Here is a 22,548-nt window from a genome sequence, read left to right on the forward strand (position 1 = left end):
TCTGTGAAACGAGTTCCCAGTCTCATTGGTAAACGCAACATCTGCTAGATGGCCATTTGTCGCACAGTTCAGACAAGCTAATCATTTATATGCACCTAAACCGGATTGTGCTTCAGTTGAAGGATAGGGCCGCCACTGTGGACACATTTTGTTACAACTCACGAAGCAGACTTAAGTCAAATAGAAAACCTATGCACAGTTGCGTCCAAGTGTCCTGATTCGCAGGTTGTTCCAGCCGAAGAAAGTATTATAAGACCCCCAGCCAGGCCACTGCCCCCGGTGGCGTTGCTGACCGCCACTCCAATAAAATGTCGCTCGGCAATCAGAGAAGCAAAGGCCACAATATCGGCCTTCCTCACGTCCACCAGCCCTGGCTTCTCCAATATCCCAAATGTCGCCAAAGTGTCCGGCCTATGAATCAGAATTTCTAACTGAAAAGATTAAATACGAGTTAAGGGGTCCAGCAGAGGGTTAAGGCCCGGTGGGGGATGTTCGTAACCATGATCGAGGAGTTGTTCATCGCTGGGGAGGGGTGTGAAAAAGGGAAATTTTGTACCAACTGTATAGTTGTTTGTTGGGAAGCTCGTTTCCCGAATTGTTTATGCGTTGTAACTTTCCATTTAAGTTTGTAATAAAATACATTAAAAAAAAAAGAATTCTGATTCTAAAAAATCTGATTGGGTTGGCCAAAATCTGATTGCTGCCAATCAGGGGAGAATGACACGCGGGGCATGAGACACACAGCCTGATACAGATGGAATGGACAGCAATGGAATTTCATCCTCTTCCCTCCCTGCCAAAATCTTAAAATATAAAGGGAAAGAAATATCAGACAGAGGATGGAGGAAGTACAAAAAGAGAAAAATGCAAGGAAATAGAGAATCATGAAAACAAATTGCACTGGCAAATGTGAAGCAAACCGATAAAGGCATAAATACTTCTGGTTAATGATTTTAAGTAATTTTAAATGACAACTTAAAACAGTTTAATACTAAATATTTTTACATAATAGGCAGTAAACAATAGAGATGTTCATGTTAACAAGGACTTAGGAATTAGGCAATTAAATTGGACATTTGCTTATATCTCTCCATTATTTAAGGGAGGGAAAGAACTATCAGTTAATTAAAATGTGTCATTTTAATCTTCACAGTGCTTCCACCTTGACCTCTTTATCCTCAGCCTCCCGAAGTCATCCACAAAGCTTAATGTAAGCTCGAGGAACAGCGTCTCATCTTTCAACCACTTGACAGCCTTTCGGACTCAACATTGAGTTTAACAATTCCACATAGTTGTCTTTGCCCCTGTTTGTTTCCTTTTTATTTTCTGGTTTTGGTTTCATAGAATTTACAGTGCAGAAGGAGGCCATTTGGCCCTTCGAGTCTACACCGGCACTTGGAAAGAGCACCCCACCCCATCCCTGTAACCCCACCTAACCTTTTTGGACACTGAGGATAGTTTATCATGCCCAATCCACCTAACCTGCACATCTTTGGACTGTGGGACCAAAATCGATGCTGCCAGACCTGCTGAGTATTTCTGGCATTTTCTGTTTTTGTTTAATGAAAGGCCTGTCAATTCAACATCAGTTGTGGGGAAACTACCAGAATTTGTCATTGGTGGTAGAATGACTGACCATTTGGACAAATGAGTTGATCAGAGGGGGCTATAAGAGTGAGTTATGTCTGAATAATTGAGCTGGTTTTTGAAGAGGTCACTAATAACGTTAATAAGGGTGGTCTATGAGTGTTGTGTGGACATTCGCAAGTTATTTGATACATTTTCACAAGAAAACCACTCTCAAAAATGAGAAGTCCACAGAATCGGAGGTAGCTTTTTACTTAGGTTGGCAATTAGTTGAGACAAAGTGGAAACAAAGAGTAAATATTCTGCTTGGCAGGATGTGCCGAGTGGTATTCCCCTGGAATCCGCTCTGGGTCCTTCACTTTTCACCACATTTACTAAAGGCCTGGACACAGGAATAAAGAGTTGTATACCCAAGTTGGGAGGGACAGCAAGAAGGACATCAACAGATCAGGCGAGTGGCAAATGGAGTTCAATGTGGGCAAATGTGAGGCCATCCAATTGGTCCCAAGAAAGATAAATAACACTACTTTCTATTTGGTGAAAAACTATGAACTGCAGACCAGCAGAGATTTGACAGTCCAAGCACACAACTCATTAAAAAACAATACATTGGTACAAGGCTAATGGGATGTTATTATTTCAAGGGAGCTGAAATACAAAGGGCAGGAAGGTTTGGTCAGACCCAGTCTTGAGACATTGCATTCCGTTATGGGCACTGCATCTGAGAAGATATATCGATCATGTTCTAACTCAATGGTCATGCATGTGTCAGGGGCTAAATGGCTTCATCCTCAGTGCTGCTCTGATTGAAGCCCCACTATGTGAGCCTGAAGAGGATCCAGGAAGCTACTCAATTAATACACTCTTCAGCACTACATTCTTAAAGGGACAGTGCTTATGGATTGTTCTTCCTTTCACACTCACCCATATTTGTATGTTGGTGTATTTTTTATATGCAAGTGTTGAACAAATGGTGACTACTTAATTTCCCAACCATAAAAGGACAACAAAGACACCAATATCTATTTTAAACATCTTATGTTACATTTCATACTTCATGTATAAATCACAATCTTCAAAAATATTTTTCTGTAACAATTCATTTGAAACAACTTTTCTCATGAAAAGTTTAAGTGTAAAAATTAAAAAATAGTATTCCATCTACTCGTTCAATAGCTCATCTAATATGAATAAGCATTTTTTTTAGTACATATACATTTAAAAGACAGAAAAAAGGTACAAGTTTGTCAAAGATACAATTTGTCATACAAAGTTAGCTTATTTACATCAAATCATTGGCTCCATGAGACATGAGCCATCGGTTCTGTAGTTTTTCTGTAGTTGAGTTTGTGTGTTTCACACACAAGTTATTATGACGTGATTGTCTATATGAAGAACATTCTCCTTCAACACCCAGACATCTCCATTTCTAGCTTGTTATGGGAAGACGGTAGAAGTGAATCAAAAGAAGCTCATGAGTTTTTTTACATTATATTCTGCACCCATCAAGGGGGATGGATAGTAGCACTGATGGTGGAACTTTTCAATACTAGTGTGAACAAACACACCATTAGGTTAGGTGGGGCATGGGTTTGACACAAAGTGAATTAATACACTTTGATTCACAGGCAAATTAACCAGACAAAAATGAAGGAATTGGTCAGGAAAAATAATGTTTTGATTGTGCATTTTTGTATTACCGTCACAAAGTCATCACAGTTTTGTGGTCCAATACTGAAGGAATAAGAAAAAAATTCAAGGGCTAATTTTAGCATCGCCAATCCACCTACCCTGCACATCTTTGGGCTGTGGGGGTGAGACCCACGGTTAGAATGTGCAAACTCCACATGGGCAGTGACCGGGGCCGGGATCGAACCCAGGTCCTCGGATATTGAAGGAATATTGAGAGAGAATGGAGTATTGTAAAGCCGTAACTGTCTGGACACATTCAATTGATATTCCTATTTTTCAAGGCATGTAGGGTTTAAAAACATGTGGGTCATTCTTTGTTCTTCATTGGTTTTCAGAAGAAAGAGATCAGTGTGTGTTTGGTCCATAGATTTAAAGTGCAACGTTCTATTTTGGGGATGGGGGGGGGGGGGGGGAAAGAAAAATAACGGCCACAATACTATCAGAGGGATTGACAGTGATACTGGTCCTTAAATGGAGCTTATTAGAAGGTATTTATTACAAATTTCTTGGGCTGTACTATAGTCTTAAAAGACAAGTGCAAGGTAGGTTTGATGTGATATCATCTACCATCCCACAGACTGAAGAGTGTGGGTATCTCACATGCACAGGATTAAAAAGGATGCTACAAACAGCGTTTATGACTAGATCTGGGCTTCGTTATGTTTACACGGACGGAAAGCGAAAAGGGCCAGATTTCAGATTTGATGGTTTACTTCTGGAAAATGTCATTCAGCCAAGAAAACAATAGGGTGAAGAAGTTCAAATGGTAACAGAACAGCACTCATTCTGCAGTGCCCTAACATGGTCCATAAACATAATCTCAGGAGAAATCTATATTTAGCTAGTGTTGCCCTGAATAGGGTGGCCAATTTGGTTCCATGGTAAGGCATTATGATTACTCATTGCTCATATGATTCACAGAAACTTTACAAGCTTTGGCTGAGGTTAATCTAAATAGTCAATGGACTGCTATTTCTATATTATTGCTATGGGGGGGGGGGGGGGGGGGGGGGTGTGGAAGAGGAAAGGGAACTTAAATTTACAAGAATTCATAATTCAGTCCAATAAGCTAAAAATGGAAATGTCCAGTGCTATAATTCCACTCTCATACGCTAATTTCTGCACAGTTATATTAAAATCTGTTTAGAAAACATTATAATAAGCAGAAATTTTGCAGGTGCCCTCAATACCATTACAAAATGGAACAGGTTGAACCATTATATTAAATGGAATTGGAAAATTACCTTCCGTTAGAACATATTACTCAACAAATTCCTTCAATACTTGATTTTGAGCAGACTTGTTTGGTACACAAGTCCCAGTGGTTGAAGGCCTACCTCTAACATTCGATTATTTATGGAGTAATGCCCTTCAGACCAGCGATAATATCACAAGTAATTCAAGAACAAGTGGCTGAAACAGATCTGTCCAAAATCCCCTGCTTCCATTCAAAGTACCTTTTAAATGTTTGGTTCTCCAATGCTTCCTTCCACAAATATTTCACAGAAAATATAAAAACCATAACTTTACCTCTCTCAGAAATTCACAATAATATACATTATGTGGGCAGAGAAAGTGAAAGGAATTTTAATATCCAGGTTATGGCTGGAACCTAAAAGCGCAACAAAAAAAAGCACTGACTCTAAATATCCTCTGCGGTGGAAGAACAAATCTAGAAAACTGATTTCTACATCGAATCTCTGGAATACTAGCATAACAATCTAAATACCTGTAAATTTTACAGATTGAAGATTTTTCTAGTGTTTCGTAAGTGCAGTGAAATGTTACAACCCCAAGATTTTCTTCTCAACTTGGGATTTTGTTTTCAATTTAACACTGTGTTTCTTCATCTTAGTATAAAGTACAACTTTTCGAGAAAGGTTAGAATTATTACAAATAAAAAAAATTAGTTCAGCTCCGGAAATTGGCAAGGTGTAAGTTCAAAAAGTAAAGACTCCAGTGACAGTAAAGAAGGGCGAAGGATGCACAAATTGAGCCAATCCCACTCAAGACTTCACTCAAGGGAGAGGTGGTGGGAAAGCACTTTTAGGTTTCTACCCTTCTGGGGTCTGCGACGTCACCTAAACCACCGGAGACACACTATCCACAACTCATTCCTTAACACTCTTAATTTTAGTCAACGGACAAAAATCCTATCTATGGGTTGGTAACCAAGCAAATGAAGTTGTTCCTGCAAAGGTTTGGGTCAACAATTTCTTTCCAGAGTGCAGAACCTGTGGATTGTCCTAATTGTAGCAGTGAATGAGTCTCACCATCAAACTCCTTCATTTATCATTTCACTTAAGCTTCCAATATGGTGAATTCAAGCGAATGGTTATCCTTCGAACATTTTGATAGAGAGAGAGAGAGATATATATATTTATAGAGAATATATAAAACGTGAACCCAAGCTGAATCAAGTTCACATTAAAGGAAACAATTGCCTTCAATTATCCATTCTTCATACAGACCTCATTGGCTAGTACGAAATTGATTGGTCTAGATCTGCGATGACACTTCCACTAAGTACCAAAGGTCATCAGAGTTTTGCAAGCAACAGGGTTGAGAGCAGCGATGTCCAGAAATGGAACAAGCTTCTCCACCCCCCCACCACACAGGCCAAAGTAGCTTTGTCAAAGATTTATCCTGGTGAGGTTTGCTCTCAATGAGAGCACCAAGGTCATTACACTGTCTTCTCATCAATTACTGAACAGAGCAGGCCCGCTAATGAGGGATTTGCAGGGCTATCTCTAGTTTTTAAAAAAAACTAATTACTAAGAACATTTCCTGCTGCCAAAACTGAGCAATTACATCAAGTTATAAATCCACTTCTTTAAATAAGGCAGAAAACAAGAATCTTTCGATGAATCAAACTAAATGATTCAGCGGAAATGCTATACTTCAGGAGACTCGAGGGACGCAGGAATTATTAAAAATAGGTGCCGTACACATTTAAAAGTAAAATCAGTACAAAAACAGAACAATTCGAAGCTACTCCACCTGCAATATACCTCTGCCACAGTGCTGCTAACAAAGGAGGCATTCAGTACAAACTTACACGAACGCACTACATTAGGAATGTTAGTATCATGGTATCATGGAAGCAGTATTAAGGCAACTTAAAATTAGAGGTCAGCTTGTGAATGCAACTGGCAATAGAGGATTTAAGCTGGAAGTGTGAACCAGTGAACCTCAGCATATCCCGTTCTTCCACCCTCCCCCCACCCAAAGACAAAACAAACCCCGTCAAGGTTGCATTTTCTTTCGGTAATAAGTTAGACAGTTTGATTTCTCAAGAACCACATGAGAAGGCCGGTCGCAATTCACCACATGACCCCAAACTTAATTTCAGCTCTGCTTGCGTCCTCATTTGGAACAGTTCTCAGTGTCAAGGAGAGAACCGTGCAGAACGCAGGATAACACCAGTTGCGATATTGCAAGTTTAAAACAAAAGTTAACTTGTTTAAGTTCAGAGCATATGCCACTAAAAAAGGAGTTTAAAAAAATGTCACACAGACATGGAAATGGGCAGTGACATCAGTGATTAAAATAAATAAAACCTTCTTCAAAACACACTGAAGTCGCATCTTCAAGTCCCTAGAGTCTGAGAGAGTTGATCTTTGTTAAGACTTGTTGAGGACTTCACAGGAATAGTTCCTCTCCTTGCTACACAACCAAGTGAAAGGGAAATCTCCAGACCAGAAATAAAAGGAATTCTTCTTCCTTCATTTCACAGTCAGGAAAAGAGTCTTTCATCACAAGTGCTCAGGCAAAGACCTGCATGTTGTTCCTCTGCTGCTCTGGAATGTGTGAAACCTGTGGCCGCTGACCGATTGGAGCAGGACTAGGCGTGATGTCCGACCAATCTGACGTGGAATGCGGAGAGGAGCTGGACCATTGATCGGGAGACTCGGGGGAGGGTGTGAGGTACGGGTGCTCACTCTGGAGATGAACATTGTGGTTCGGGGTGTTGTCTGTCGCCGAAACATAGCTGTGCTGAGACGGTGGGGTGGGGTACTTATCGAGCTGCATGGAGTTTTGCAGCTTATGGTAAGGCGGCAGAGTGGTCTGTGACCCCTGACCCTCTTGGGTTGTGGACAACATGGAATTGTTCAGTTGGCCATTTGGCAACTGGACGATCTCAGGCATCTGGTGCATGTTGCCGACGGGCACTGGTGTCATTGAACCACAGTAAGGCTGCCCTTGTTGCTGCGCTCTTTGAGAGTTCTGCTGCTGCGTTATCACCGACTGCGATGCACCACTGTTCATGGGTTGGTAGGTCAGTATCTGTGGTAACTGCTCCCTGAGCATGGCCATGTGCACTGGAGGCATGTTAGCCTGAAGCACTGCATTCTGTTGATGCATATTAGGGTAGGAACTAGCAACTTGGTGCAGGATGCCTAGCATTGGGTTGTATTGGGAGGTGGTGATTCCCACTCGGTTCATCCACTCTGACTGCATGTTCACATGCTCAACCCTTCCCAAGGGCATCCCCAGGCTGGTGCTTTGCCCAACCATGGAAGGATGGGACATGGAGGGGAGGACCTGACTCAGAATTGTGTTGGAGTCCATGTTCATACTTTTCATTGTACTGAGGTTTGAGAAGGACATTGCCAGCTGGCTTTGCACTGGGGTGGATGGGTGGAGAGATGCTGGTGGAGATTGGTGTAAAACCCCTGATGACGTCAGTAGAGGCGGCGATGTGGTGGACAAGTAGGTATGTGGAGATTCCAGAGAATCGACTGGTGAAAGAGCCAGCGAGCTCTCCACAAGAGACGCTTTATCATTGCCAATGGATCTTTTTCGCCGCCTGGCTTTGGCTTCCTTGGAGTCTTTAGTATTGCCTGGAGTGAGGCTCTTTGTGCTCGGCCGTCTTGCTTTCTTGCCCATGGGGGTCATTTTAAGGTTCACAAAGGAGTTGCCACCTGGGCAAGTCACTGGAGACACAGTGGGCCCCATCATGGGTCCGCCTGGCCCCTGCGGGCTCCGGACCAGGTTGTACTCATCCAGCAGTTGAACGATGTCATGGTGCATCCGCTCCTGCGCGATGTCCCGGGGGAGTCGGTCCATATGGTCAGTGATGTCACGGTTAGAAAAGTGGTCCAGTAGGATTTTGGCAGCTTCAAAACTGCCTTCCCGGGCGGCAAGAAACAAGGGTGTTTCCTCCTGTGGACCAAAAACCGAGAGTTAGATAGATCAACAGCAGGGACCCACTGAAGGGAGTGTCCTGATATGAGACCCCTTAAAACTGGATAGCTAGGTTAACACGAGAATAATTCTACATAAGTTACTTTATTGAGGATTGAGACTAATCATAGAAAGTATACCCAGTAATCATTATTAACCATTAAACATGTATTTTTAGAAAGCGGGAATGGGGGATTCTGAGGGGGAATGGGGAATTCTGAGGGGGAATGGGAAATTCTGAAGGGAATGGTAATTCTGAGAGGGAATGGGGAATTCTGAGAGGGAATGGTAATTCTGAAGGGGGAATGGGGATTCTTTTTTTAAAATTTAGATTACCCAATTCATTTTTTCCAATTAAGGGGCAATTTAGCGTGGCCAATCCACCTACCCTGCACATCTTTGGGTTGTGGGGGCGAAACCCACTCAAACACGGGGAGAATGTGCAAACTCCAGGAATGGGAATTCTGAGAGGGAATGGGGAATCTGAGGGGTAATGGGGAATCTGAGGGGGAATGGGGAATCTGAGAGGGAATGGGGAATCTGAGAGGGACTGGGAATTCTGAGTGGGAATGGGGAACCTGAGAGGGAATGGGGAATTCTGAGGGGGAATGGGGAATTCTGAAGGGGAATGGGAATTCTGAGGGTGAATGGGGGATCTGAGAGGGAATGGGGAATTCTGAGAGGGATTGGGGGAATTCTGAGAGGGATTGGGGGAATCTGAGAGGGAATGGGGAATTCTGAGAGGGCATGGGGATTGTGAGAGGGAATGGGAATTCTGAGGGAATGGGGATTCTGTGAGGGAAAGGGAATAATGTGAGGGAATAGGAATTCTGTGAGGGAATGGGAATTCTGAGAGGGAATGTGGAAATCTGAGAGGGAATGGGCATTCCGTGAGGGAATGAGGAATTCTGGGAGGGAATGGGGAATTCTGGGAGGGAATGGGGAAAAAAAAAAAAAAAAAACATGTATTTTTAGAACATAGCAGTATTAAGCATTGAAACTCTTGCTACAAGCAGTGGCCACAATGCATGATGGAACTTAAGCTAGCTAACTTGCCCATGTTTTTCAGACAAATAGGGACATACAGTAGTGTGGTCAGCAATAACACGGTCAGCTAAGTAAACAGTTCTCATCAGTGCCCAAAATATCCTGTCTGAGACAGTCCATGGTGGAAAGAGGAACCAACTTTGGCATCCTGCCCTTCAATGAACAATGAGGTGGACAGGAATTGGCTGCAAAAAGGTAGTATGGGAATGGACAAAAACAACTTTATAATGGATACAGTATCCTAGTAAACAACAGGTGGCAGGATGGGGTTAAATCAGGAGCTGATCACAAGTCATCATGTTGTTTAAAGTACATTCCACTGGTCAATATAAAAATTGACAGCTCCAAGGATTGGATCAAGTCCAACTGGGATGGGCTATTAATTTTTGGAAAATTGTATAACTGTTGCACCTGAACCAGTGTCAGACAGTGATTTTAGCATTTATCCAGATCTCTCTCCCATGGACATGGACAAGCTTGGAATAATAAAGCCGTTTTAACCGGAATTGATGTTTGTCTGCAGATCTGTGTGTTCAGCTGAGCTGTAACTAAGAGGAAAGAACCCCACGTAAAAGCAAGCTCAATACTCAGGCCGTGGAAACATTCCTACACCTAAGAATAAACTGGGCAAAATTTAGTTCTCGCCACATTTATCATGCATCACTGGGGCAAAATTCAATCCTCTTCCAGGGACACGAGGCAAGTACCAATGTGATTCAGGAAGAGGAATATATCTGGTCAGTGAGTCTCCTGTGTGGATCAGAAGAGATAGCTGAACTTCTCTGATGTCTCAAGTAATGTTTAACTGCACTTCAAGCTAAGGTTCCCTGTAGCCATGAAGGATCAGGTGGTGTAAATGAAGGGACAACAGTGAGGGATATTACAATTGAGATTGTTCTTCTAGTCTGGAGAAGAATCAAATTTCCCATCTCTAGGAATATAGCAACAGGAGGAGACCATTCTTTCCCTTGAATCGTTTCTGCCGTTCAATTAGATCATGGTCAATTTATGCCTTAACTCCACCTAAAAGCCTCGGTTTGGTAACCCTTAATACCCTTACCCAACAGGAAACCAACAACCCCAGTTTTTAAATTTTCCATTGACCACAACAACGTTATGGGGAAAGAGGTCCAGATTTCCGCTACCCTTTGACACTATCAATGCATGGCTGAGCTCCAAGGGGATTTTCACAGTAACTTCGTTGTAATGTTAATGTAAGCCGATACTCTCATGTTCTGGACTCCCTCAGCAGAGGAATAGTTGTTCTCTCTCATTCATTTCAGGCACCATGCTCTAAAGAGGGCATTGGGACCATGGACCTCAATGTTAATCTTGTCCTGGAGTTGTGGATAATCTTCATCGATGATTTATCAATTTTGCGAGGATCCTTAGAAAGATCGTTCTTTGTCTACCTTGATTTCCTTTTTAATCGATCTTTCCAATCAGCGTCACACTTTGTAGATCATGATTTCTTACTGTATGCCACGAAATTACAACTCTATCCGATCTTGGTCAACAGAGTTCTTTTGCTCTCAGATTTGACTAGCCCCTCTACTTTGGGAGTGTGACATGTCAAACATATCTTCATTAAATGCCACAAAAACCACAACTCTGTAGTCTCAATTATTCTCTGCATTGCTTCATTGATCGTCTGACACTCACTTCTGCATCTCAAAGTTGGTGTGATGTTGTACTCCAGGATCCTCAACTTTGTTTTCATGGCTAATTTTGAGTTGACCATAATCTTTCACATTTTTCGAAATATTTCTTTGGCCATTCCAACCCTGAATCTCATTTCTTCGTCGCACTTTCCATCCAATGTTAACATATTCCTAGGTAAGAAAAACTGTCTACCTGTGTGACCTGCTCATTCTTCTCCAAGAATGCCAAGAACCTGTCAAACAATCTGGCGATCCAGATTCTGCTAACCATCTCATCAAAACACTGGACAGTGCCTGCTGCACTCACTGGCGAGAGCTCACTGGCAACCTGGACTGCAGTCACGCTAGCCAGAGAGGCTGGTGACTGATCAAGCAACTAGCTGCTGGACAGCAACTTGCAACTTCCAACTGGAGCTGCGTCCTGCCGAGTGCAATGGCCAGCCATTTTGTCAAAGGTGGCAGAGCTCTCACCAATGTGAGCCACAGGCACAATGTTGCTATGAAATGGAGATCCGCCAGCAGGGAAAATAACTCGAGACTAAGCCAAACAGCCAAAGCCATAAACACAGATGAGGTTTAATCAGCAAACTGAAACCTGGCACAGTTGAGGACTACGACCAAATCTACACTGAATTCCTGAAACACCTTGGCCCCATGGCGACAAAATGGTTCTCTGTATTCCTGACAGAATAATCCAGGAGAACTGCTAAAAGTTTGGCAGAAAGCTAAGGTCATTGCGATATCCAAATTTGGCAAGGACCCTAAAGAAGCTTGCGATTATAGACCAATTTCTCTTCTATCCGTGTGTTTTAAGCTGCTCGAGAGGATAATTTGACATTGTATCAAACTAACCGTGGAGGATACACTATTCATAGACCAAGCTGGATTCCATAAGGACTGAACACAGAAGACCAGGTACTTGCCTTCACAATTCACATTGATAATGGTCTTCAAAAGCGCCTGAAAACTGGAGTCATCTATCTCAATCTCACTGCAGCATATGACACTGTGTGGCATAAAAGCCTACTGGCCAAGGTTTTGAGGATCCTACAATCCTGGATTGTTGATACCATCGCTTCTCTTCATGACAGAATATTTTGAATATATGTGGGGCCCAAACCCAGCATATGGAAGAGGCAGCGAAATGGCCTAACTCAAGGATCAATACTGGCCCCTACCCTGTACAACCTGAACATAAATGACCTGCCAGCCAAATGCAAGAAGCCTTGAGCAGTACAGTGGCGCAGTGGGTTAGCCCTGTTGTCTCACTGCGCCGAGGTCCCAGGTTCGATCCCGGCTCTGGGTCACTGTCTGTGTGGAGTTTGCACAATCTCCCTGTGTTTGCGTGGGTTTCGCCCCACAACCCAAAGATGTGCAGGTAGGCGGATTGGCCACTAAATTGCCCCTTAATTGGAAAAAATGAATTGGGTACTCTAGATTTATATAAAAAAGACAATGCAAGAAGCTACCAAGAACTTAACCTCACTTAAGAACTTAGCCTCATCAAACACCACACTGCACCTACCTAGCTTGGTCAGTGTGAGGTCCAAACCAACACCTTCATACCACATCTGCAGAAATTCTCAGCTAAACTGAAGACTCGCCACAATCTCATCAGCAAACTAGCATCAACCTCTTGAGGAACCAATAACAGAACTTTAGGAAGCTCCTCTTTGTTTATTTAAAAATCTGTTCATGGGACGTGGGTGCCGCTGATTTTGCTAGCATTTGTTGCCCATCCCTAGTTGTCCTTGAGGAGGTAATTAAGAGTCAACCACATTGCTGTGGGTCTGGAGTCACATGTAGGCCAGGTAAGGACGACAGATTTCCTTCCCTAAAGGACATTAGTGAACCAGATGGGTTTTTACGACAATCGACAATTATTTCACGGTCATCGTTAGACTTTTAATTCCAAATTTGATTGAATTCAATAAAAGTGGCAGGATTTGAACCTGGGTCCCCAGAGCATTACTCTGGGTCTCTGGTTTATGAGTCGAGTGACAATGCCACTACGCCACCACCTCCCCACTACTCAGTAGCTGAATACTGTGCTCTTGTCTGGAAGAACTCTGTGCACTGCAAACTGATATACCTGTAGTTGAATGAGGCCATGACGAACATCTCAGGAGTAATCCGGTCAACAAACACAAATTGGCAGTCTGTGCTCTGCAACATTGCGCCACCACAAATCCATTGTGTAGCTAGCACAGCATGATTGCTCGAAAGAGTGCACAAAAATCTAGATCTTCACTGGAAGAAGACATCACCCACCCAGCAACCGCCTCATCTCAAGGCGGCCAATCAGGACCGAGCTGCCCAAGGTAGGTAGTTCTGCTGTGGACCTGTGGCACATCACCAATAACACAGCCCAGAATCAACACTTGGTTGATGATCCCACGTTGGAAATCCCAGGCTTGACCTCCTGTACGATGAATGGGCCAAATTGAACAGGTTTCGCACTGGAGCCGGACTCTGCCTCAACAATCTCTTCCATTGGGGACACAGTGACTCACCCCTGAGCAACTGCAGCGAAGCGAAGACTAAACAAGTACCCCGGCATGTGCTTAGCGGTGCCCTCACCGCCCTATACCAGGCCGTTGAGGAGGCTGCCAAGTGGCTGAAGAATTTAAAATTTGACATCTAGCTGTTCATTTGTGCATGACAGCAGCAGTATTCTCTCTATGATCATCCATTCTCGTGTCATTTGCTTTTAGGACATGACTAGACATTTTGTTTTCTTACAATTTATGCTCAGCCCTTTCTCACTTTCACTCACGTCACTGTCCAAAATCCTATGCAGTTTCTGTTCAGAGTCAGCATCAAGAAAAGTGTCACCAATGTTTACATTCTTAAAGCTGTAGCCTCCGACTAATAATCTAGGAAGGTCAGTACTCGAAGAAAGATCTCAGTAATGTGAATCATCAGACTGATGGGGTTCACATTGAATTGCTCTGGGCTTTTTAGGGAGCATAATAAATATTGATTTACTTAAGTCTCCAGAATTTCTCCTGTGTTGTAGACTTCATTAAAGAAGAGAGCCAGTTTGTCCATTCCAAAGTCTTGTAATTTTTTAATTTATGAGGTGACTGTTTCATTGGGGCTTTTGGCTTAATTGTTTTTCATCTTATTTACTGCTGTTCTTGCTTCATCCATCATAATCTTCATCCACGTTTTTCTTAGTCGTTGGCTTTTTTTCTTGTCTGTTGTCCTCAAACAAGTTTTGTGCATATTGTCCACCTTGCAAGGACTTGGGACACTTTCCATAACTTCCTCATGTTTCCGCTTGATGCATCTGCCAGATGTCCACCCAACATTTACTGTGATTTCCCTAATGTCTTTACACATTGTCCTTGAGACATTTTTCTATTCATTCTATCTGCCCTAGAAATTCTTGATCATTATTCATAGTTACTCATTATAAAGTGCATGACAAAGCTGAGCTGTGACCTTCATTACCCTCCCTCACCTGTCTAATCTAGATTCAAAATCTTGTTCACTCTATGGAGTCATAAACAAACCTTGATGAGGGAAGTGAAAAAAGTGAAATTATATCACCTGTCCGCAGACTCATCACAACACCAGTTGTGTTAATTGGGGAGTTCAAGATTTGGTGACGAGCAACATGGGAAGGATACCAATTAGGCCCTCAGCCATGTGTGCTGAATGGCAAGAGCCAGGTCAAGGAAAGGTGGATGGTAGGGGAGTCAGTGGCATTTATTGAGAGAGATTAGCACCTCCTGGGTCAGAATGCGCTATTTGTTATTGGGGATGGGGTTAAAATCAGGACACTGAGGGCAGCACGGTAGTATAGTGGTTCAGCACTGTGGCTTCACAGCACCAAGGTCCCAGGTTCAATTCCCTGCTGGGTCACCGTCTGTGCAGAGTCTGCACGTTCTCCCAGTGTCTGCGTGGGTTTCCTCCAGGTGCTCCGCTTTCCTCCCAGTCTAATGACGTGCAGGTTAGGTGGATTGGCCACGCTAAATTGCCCTTAAGTGTCCGAAACGGTTAGGGCGATAGGGTGGAACTGAGGGTTAAAGTGGGTCGGTGCAGATTCGATGGGCCGAATGGCCTCCTTCTGCACTGTATGTTCTATGTTCCAACTTCAGTACCTTGTTGTCCTGCATGTCCTTGTTGGCTCCATTCTTCAGTAGGGCGTGGGTTGCATCTACATTGTTAACGGCAGCTGCCCAATGAAGCGCTGATTTTCCTGAAGGGAGAACATCACCACAGAGTGTTAAAGAGAGCATTACTGCAGAGTATGGGTCAGATATCAATGCAACACCCCCCCAACCAAAGTAACTTAATGGTTAACCCAAGTTAAACGCATGTGCAACACCGCCTGCATAGGCAGAGACTAGTACAACAGGCAGATAATAGATAGATTAAGACGCCTCCATGTTGAGCCCAGTTTCTCTCCAGTTAGCCCTTCTCCCAAGTAAAAGTTCAGTCCTAATTTCATCACTCTCACCCATTTCAAAATTATCTTCATATTTATGGCAGCACGGTAGTATAGTGGTTAGCACTGTTGCTTCACAGCTCCAGGGTCCCAGCTTCGATTCCCGGCTGGGTCACTGTCTGTGCGGAGTCTGCACGTTCTCCCCATGTCTACGTGGGTTTCCTCCGGGTGCTCCGGTTTCCTCCCACAGTCCAAAGATGTGTGGGGTTAGGTGGATTGGCCACACTAAATTGCCCTTAGTGTCCAAAAAATGTTAAGTGGGGGTCACTGGGTTATAGGTACGTAGGCTTCAGTCGGGTGCTCTTTGTAAGGGCCGGTGCAGACTCGATGGGCCGAATGGCCTCCTTCTGCACTGTAAATTCTATGATTCACAAGTACTACATTTTCAGTGACCAACATGCTCATGCCCCACCTGCCAATATATTTTTGCTGATTTGAAGTACAGAGGGTGAGGGGTTTAGCTAGCAGGAAATTTTGAAAACTTTCTCCCCTCCACCCTCATCTTGCCAGGTGGGTAATATATTTTTAGAGGGTGGGTGGTGACAATCAAACAGTGGCATTTTTAAAGAAGGGAAGTCCCGCCTCATACATGAGGCGGTGTCAGCCAGGTCTCAGTGAGGAGCAATCTCGCTTGAGTCACAGGTTGTGGTTTCAAGTTTCACTCCAGTAACTGGAGCACAAAATCTTGGCTGACACTCCGAGTGCAGAACTGAGGAGCATTTCACTTTCAAATGAGATGTTAAACTGAGGCTTTGTCTGCCAACTCAGATGGACATGAAAGATTCCATGCCATTATTTTGACAAATAAATGTTGTGCTGGCCAACATTTATCCCTCAACTGACACCACCAAAATAAAAGATCATTTGGACATTTATCTCACTTCTGTTTGTGGGATCATGAAAGGCCTTACTTAATTTTGAGTATTTTCTTAAAATCCCATGTCGATTCTTACCATGATCATCCACAGCGTTAACATCTGCATGGCAGTTAATCAGTTCAACCACCATCCCTTCAACAGCAAGGCGGGCAGCCAGGATCAGTGGTGTGGTACCATCGTTCATTCGGCAATCCAGGTCAGTGGCCCGATTTCTGATCAGAATCTATACCGGAAGAAAAGATCCATTTATCATACCTCCATTTTAACACCCAATGCAGTCATCCCTCGATCCAGCCCTCATATCTCCTTACTGCCACTTGCCTGCATGGATCATGCAGCCAGCAAGGGGCAAACATAATTAATTTCATTACCCTAAACTGAAGCTTGGGAACCACCATTCTGCGCAGCACATCATCATGTCAGGGAAAGAAAACTGGGAGGAGTGGGATAGCCCACGGCCAAAAAGCAAGACACTCTTTAGGATAAGGACACTGGGGTGCTGGAGACTCTTGGCTAGGGGAATCACTGCTGGAATTTGAGCTCAGATAAACTGAGCTAATGGGCTCGATCTACCAGCCACACTGCCCCCAAAAAGCAGCAATCCTTGGTGCAATGTGGCTAGTAAATGACAGGGCACACTGCTCCCAGTAGCTGTCTGGATCGCTACACCTCACACGATCTAAGCAATCTCGTGAGGCATCGTGATGTGAAGCTTGCCCATTGTGGGTGGAATTACTTTTTGGCAAATCTGCATATTAGAACGAGACAGCTAGTCTCACTACATTTACTTTATTCATTGCCCTCCACTTCCCCGCCCCGCGCACACCCACCTGGAACACCCCCTGAGCATCAGCTGCCACAGCTGCGTGGAGAGGCGATCGACCCATGTTGTCTTGGGCGTTGGCATCGGCACCTGCATCAAGGAGACGTTTGGCTGCATCAGCCCGGGCGTATCGTGCAGCCAGGTGGAGAGATGTCTCTCCTGTGCGGTCTGTCTGGGAATGGAGGCTGGCACCTTGATAGATGAGGTCAGTAATGACATTGGCTGACGAGTCGTCGGTGTCTTCCTCCTCCTCGATTCCAGTGTCCAGCCCACCACCTCGTAGTGATGCCAACATAAGAGGTGTAAAACCATCTAGGGCAAGAATAACATCCAATGTAAACCAGGAGGATAACAGTATTACATTGAATTTACAGCAGAGAACCAGGCTACTCGGTCCAACTGGTCTATGCTATTGTTTATGTTCCACACAATCCTTCCCCCGTTTTACCAGCATAAACCGGTCCATGTCTTGCGTTTATCTAGCTTCTCTTAGTTGCACTGATGCTATTTGTCTCAGCCTCTCCTTCTGGTAGCGTGTTCTAACCACTCTCTGGGTAAAGAGATTTCTCTCAAATTCCTTGTTGTATTTATTCGTAACTGTCTCTTAATTTTTGACTCCCCCGCAAGCAGAAACATGTCTGCTATATCTACTCTGTCAAACACTTTCAGAAATTTAAACATGCCTTTATCAGGTTGACTTTCAATCTTCTCTTTTCCAGAAAAGAAGTGCCCCAGGAGGTTCACACTTACTTGATATTTTTACTCTCTCAATTCTGCTATCGATATTTTTTTTGCATCTTTTCCAATGCCACCATATAATTTCATAATACAATGGCTATAAAGTGGACAATCATCTAATGAATGTGGTCTAACCAATGTTCCACATAAATTTAACATAAACTTTTATTTTTCAATTTTGTCCTTTCGGAAATAAGCCCCACGGCTTTGTTTCTTCTCCAACATAATCCAGTTACTTGTTGGGAAGTACAAGTATACAGGCTTTATTGTTTACTTTGTTCACCCTCACATTGGAGGAATGCTCATCCATAAAGATGTTTTTTGCATTTAAACTTAATAAACTCTTACTCTGGTGCGAAAGGGGCAAGAATGTGGCACTATCCAGATTGCTTGTGCAGAAGGCTGGCATGTACAAGCCAGCCCAAATGATCTCCCTCTGTGCTTTCTGTGCTGTAACCTTTCTATCAACCTAAGAGAAATGCTCCAGTCTTTGGCTGATTTTATCACTACTGCTGTTGTGTATACCTGGACCTCTCACGTTGACGTTCATGCAGTCGGCATCCTGCTCCCCTTGAGGTGGGGTCAGTGCCAGGGATGGTGTTGAACGGATGTCTGCTGCCACTAGGTGCTGCTGTGTCCATGGTCGATGGTCAACCTGGTCTTCATTTTCTGAAAGTAGAGCCTGATCTTCAGTCTACAGGGAACAGAGAAGGTGTGTCACTCATCAACAGCATATACGAGTTTGCTGCTCTGTGGCTTAGAAATCTTGAAGTTACAAACAATTGAACAAAGTATATACCATACCGCATTGCACCATTGAGGTGAATAGTATGGATGCATTCAAGGAGAAGATGCATTCAAGGAGAAGCAAGATGAGAATGAGCGAATAAGGAACAGAAGGCTAGAGCTTTATGAAGTAGGGTAGGAGGCGGGTTACATGGAGCATAAACAGGCATTGCATCCAACGCTGTAGATTTTATGTTACTGGTAAAGCAGAAATATACTTGATCAAGGGGTCAAAGGGGTACAGAAGGAAGATGACAGCAACAGATGTCTTCAGTGGAGAGTTCCATCCTCTTTCAGAAGGAAATGGCAAGCAAGGTAGTCAGACACCACTCTGCAATAACAACTCAAAAGTGCTGCCCTCTGAATGGTCAGTGGAAGATGATCCGGATCCCTGTTTTCACTGGGGGGGGGGGGGGGGACAGATATGATTTTCTCTGCCACAATTACCAGCAGCCAAATTTTACTTTTTGATACTTCACAGGTATTGGATGAATTAGTGGATTGCCCTTTGAATTGAGTGGCAACCATCTCATCATCATGCACGCAACGCAGTGTGTGTAATTCAGTTGCGGTAACTGTGGTTCATGTGGCTCGCTCTGTGGTTAGTGTCAGCACCACCATACGTTCCATGATTAACAGCATTGTGACAATATCACGGTCAATGACCTGGCTAAGCTTTTAAGTTTGTACCTTGACACTTCACATGTAAGACTGAGAACATGGGGAGCCTGAAAGTGAACTGCCTTCACAGACTTGACATCAAGACTCCTGATCCTTCACCATCACTCCAATCCATCGATCAAACATTGATGTAAAACTAATACCACAACTGCTTTGTTGTTGCCCTCTGGCTAACATGTAGTTTATTACATGGCAATGCAGACCCACCTTAGGTTTCTTTGCCTCTGGCCCTCCTCCCTCCATCCACTGCTCATTTTGGTTGTCATCAATCATGCTGTCATCAGGCACCGGCTTTGACAGATTTCTAAGAAAAAAAAGAAAGCTTTTAGTAATGTTTTAAATCTGACATTGGGGATCGTGTCCTCTGCGGTAAATGGGTGGGATCTTGGCACTTAGGGGTGGGGTGGGGCAGTGGAGGGGGGGGCGGGGGATGTGGTGTTAAGTCAGCCTCCTAGAACAGATTTATCCTGTTGCAACTCCTGCCCCCTGTGGATGACAAGCAACTGAGGACCAAGGAATCAAACCTCCATAGAAGGGCAGCAAATACGGTATTGATGGGTAGCGCAGGAAGTTAAAACACCCCTAGCAGCCAAGGCAAGTGCATGGGAATTTCAGATCATCAAATGACTCAACCCACAGCCTGAGACGTATCACGGCAGAATGAGGCAACCTGTGAGATCCCATCAAAGTTTGACTGCTTTTGCACTACAAACAGGCACAGGAAACCATGTTATTGTGAAACACCACCAATTCTAATCTGGTTCAACTGGCAATGTTTCAGTTAACAACATCTATTCGGGTGTGAACATGGTCAGGAGCACCAAAGGTGCACCAGGAGCTAGGCCTACCAGGAACATCAGCCCAGAATACTACAGCATATTATAGGCACGGGAGACATCTCAGCCCCCTGGTGTCCAATCCACCATTCAACCAGGTCCCGGCTGCTCAGTAACTCTGTTCCATATTCCTTGAATACCCTCAACCAAATAGAAATCTATCTCAGTTTGGAAAAATCCAATTAGCCAATCATCCACAACCTATTTGAATGGGTTGGGGTGGGAAAAAAAAAAAAGAGTTCCAGATTTCCATTGCCCTTTGAGTGAATTAACACTTCCTGACCTTTACTCCTAAATGATCTATGCCTATTTTAAAATTATGTCCCTTCGATCCAACTGAAACTCTTAATCATTTTCAAGACTACCCAGTCTGTAAACCATCATGATTTCAGGAATGGCTTTCATCACATTCAGGCAGTTAAAATAGCTATGACCAGGCATCAACTATGGCTCAGTCGCACTCTCACATTTGAGTCAGACAATTATGGGTTCAAATCTCATTCCAGAGACTGGAGGACAGAATCTAGGCCAACACTCCATTTCAGTGCCACAGGTTTCTTTCACTCTCGGAGGTGTCGTCTTTCAAGTGTGGTTTAAAAACGAGGCCCCATCTGCCCTCTGGTACCTCATGAAATATCCATGGCACAACTTTGAAGAACAGGGGAGCTCCCCCTAGTGTTCAGTCCAATATTTATCTCAATTAGAACATCGCTAAAACAGATCATCTGATCATATCACTGTTGTTTGTGGTAGCTTGCTGCACATAAATAGGCTCCTGCACTTCTGAAATTACAACAAAAACAACCTTTCAAAAGTATTTCACAGGCAGTAAAGTGCTTTGAGGCATCCGGAAGTCCTAAAAAGCACTATATAAATGCAAGACTTACTTTCTTCCAATCTTTGTTGTTCTACTCCAGCACTCTCCTTTCATGGTCCCAGTTTATAAAATGTTTTTACATTGTCCCTCAAGGAGGAATTTAACTGGCTACACCTAAGCAGCAGTTCTGAAGCGTCAATGGGGTAGGTAGGCGTTAAGGCATCTCCTTTTGTGTATTTAGGATTATTCGATATTCCCCAGGTTACATTTAGCCTTTATTTACAACAAGCCTCTGACAATATATATGTGTGTAATAATGTGCTGATTTGAGAATCTGTGGAGTTTGACAGAACACTCACTGTTCTGCCAAATTGAGTGCCATGTTAATTAAGCCTGGGAAATATTCCTTTCAATTGTTTCATGGACCAAAAATGTCAAGTCAACTTCTTAACCTTAGGCCGTGGAATTGTTTGGCCTCAGGGCTCTCAAGTTGTTGCCATACACCTACATTATTCCCACTGACCCTGTATAAGAGGCTCTCTAGTTTTCCAATGTCACGCTTGCTCATTAGCACCAACTACCGTGCACAGAAATTCTGATTGCTCAGTGCAACATGAATACTATTACATTGACATTCAACACTTTGATCCATCACGACATTCATACTTGTACACACACTATCAATGAATAATATCCATCATTACATTAATACCTACACACACACTCGAACAGAGTACTAATAGCATCATTACATTAACACTTACACACAATCTAACAATGAGCACAAATATCCATCATTACATTAATATCCGCACACACTCGAACACACAGAATTAATATCCATCATTACATTAATACCCATGCACACCAACAGTGAGCGCGAACATCCATCATTACATTAATACCCTCACACATTCGAACATATTCATCATTACATTGATACCCACATACACAACAGTGAGCACTAAGATCCATCACCACATTAATACACACACACTCACAATGAGCACTAATAGCCATCATTACATTAATACCCACTACCCACACAAAACTGAACACTGAGCACTTGTAATGATACATCATTAACACCTACTTCATTCCCACTGCATCCTGCCCCACAGGTTCGCGACGCTTCCGATTGCCACCCTTCTTCAGGATGAAGCCCTCTGGGAACCACAGTGGGCCAAGCTTGCGTTTGCGTTTGGCCGCTACGACCCCCAGGATCAGAATAAGGATGATGATCCCTACGGCAACCATCAATAGGTACAGGAGGCTCAGCTGTGCCGGGGGATTTCGATCATCGGGTTCACCTGTTGGGGAAACATACACCATATTTTATTTTCTGATATTTCACTACGA

At 43.5% G+C, this 22,548-nt stretch overlaps 1 protein-coding gene across 2 annotated transcripts in view; it reads right to left on the reverse strand.

Moving 5' to 3' along the window:
* Positions 1-2,606: 2,606 nt before the first annotated feature.
* Positions 2,607-22,548, reverse strand: part of LOC119964926 (neurogenic locus notch homolog protein 2-like) — a 183,311-nt gene continuing 163,369 nt past the window's right edge. For both annotated transcript variants that reach the window (XM_038795110.1, XM_038795109.1), the window contains exons 28-34: positions 22,283-22,499; positions 19,744-19,840; positions 18,595-18,763; positions 17,339-17,643; positions 16,584-16,731; positions 15,284-15,381; positions 2,607-8,445 (exon numbers count right to left, since the gene is read on the reverse strand). In XM_038795110.1, the coding sequence (XP_038651038.1) occupies positions 7,045-8,445; positions 15,284-15,381; positions 16,584-16,731; positions 17,339-17,643; positions 18,595-18,763; positions 19,744-19,840; positions 22,283-22,499 (2,435 nt within the window). In that variant the 3' untranslated portion in view covers positions 2,607-7,044. The remainder of the gene's footprint in view (positions 8,446-15,283; positions 15,382-16,583; positions 16,732-17,338; positions 17,644-18,594; positions 18,764-19,743; positions 19,841-22,282; positions 22,500-22,548) is intronic.

Source organism: Scyliorhinus canicula, chromosome 4 (genome assembly GCF_902713615.1).
Source record: "Scyliorhinus canicula chromosome 4, sScyCan1.1, whole genome shotgun sequence".
Taxonomy (NCBI): Eukaryota; Metazoa; Chordata; class Chondrichthyes; order Carcharhiniformes; family Scyliorhinidae; genus Scyliorhinus; species Scyliorhinus canicula.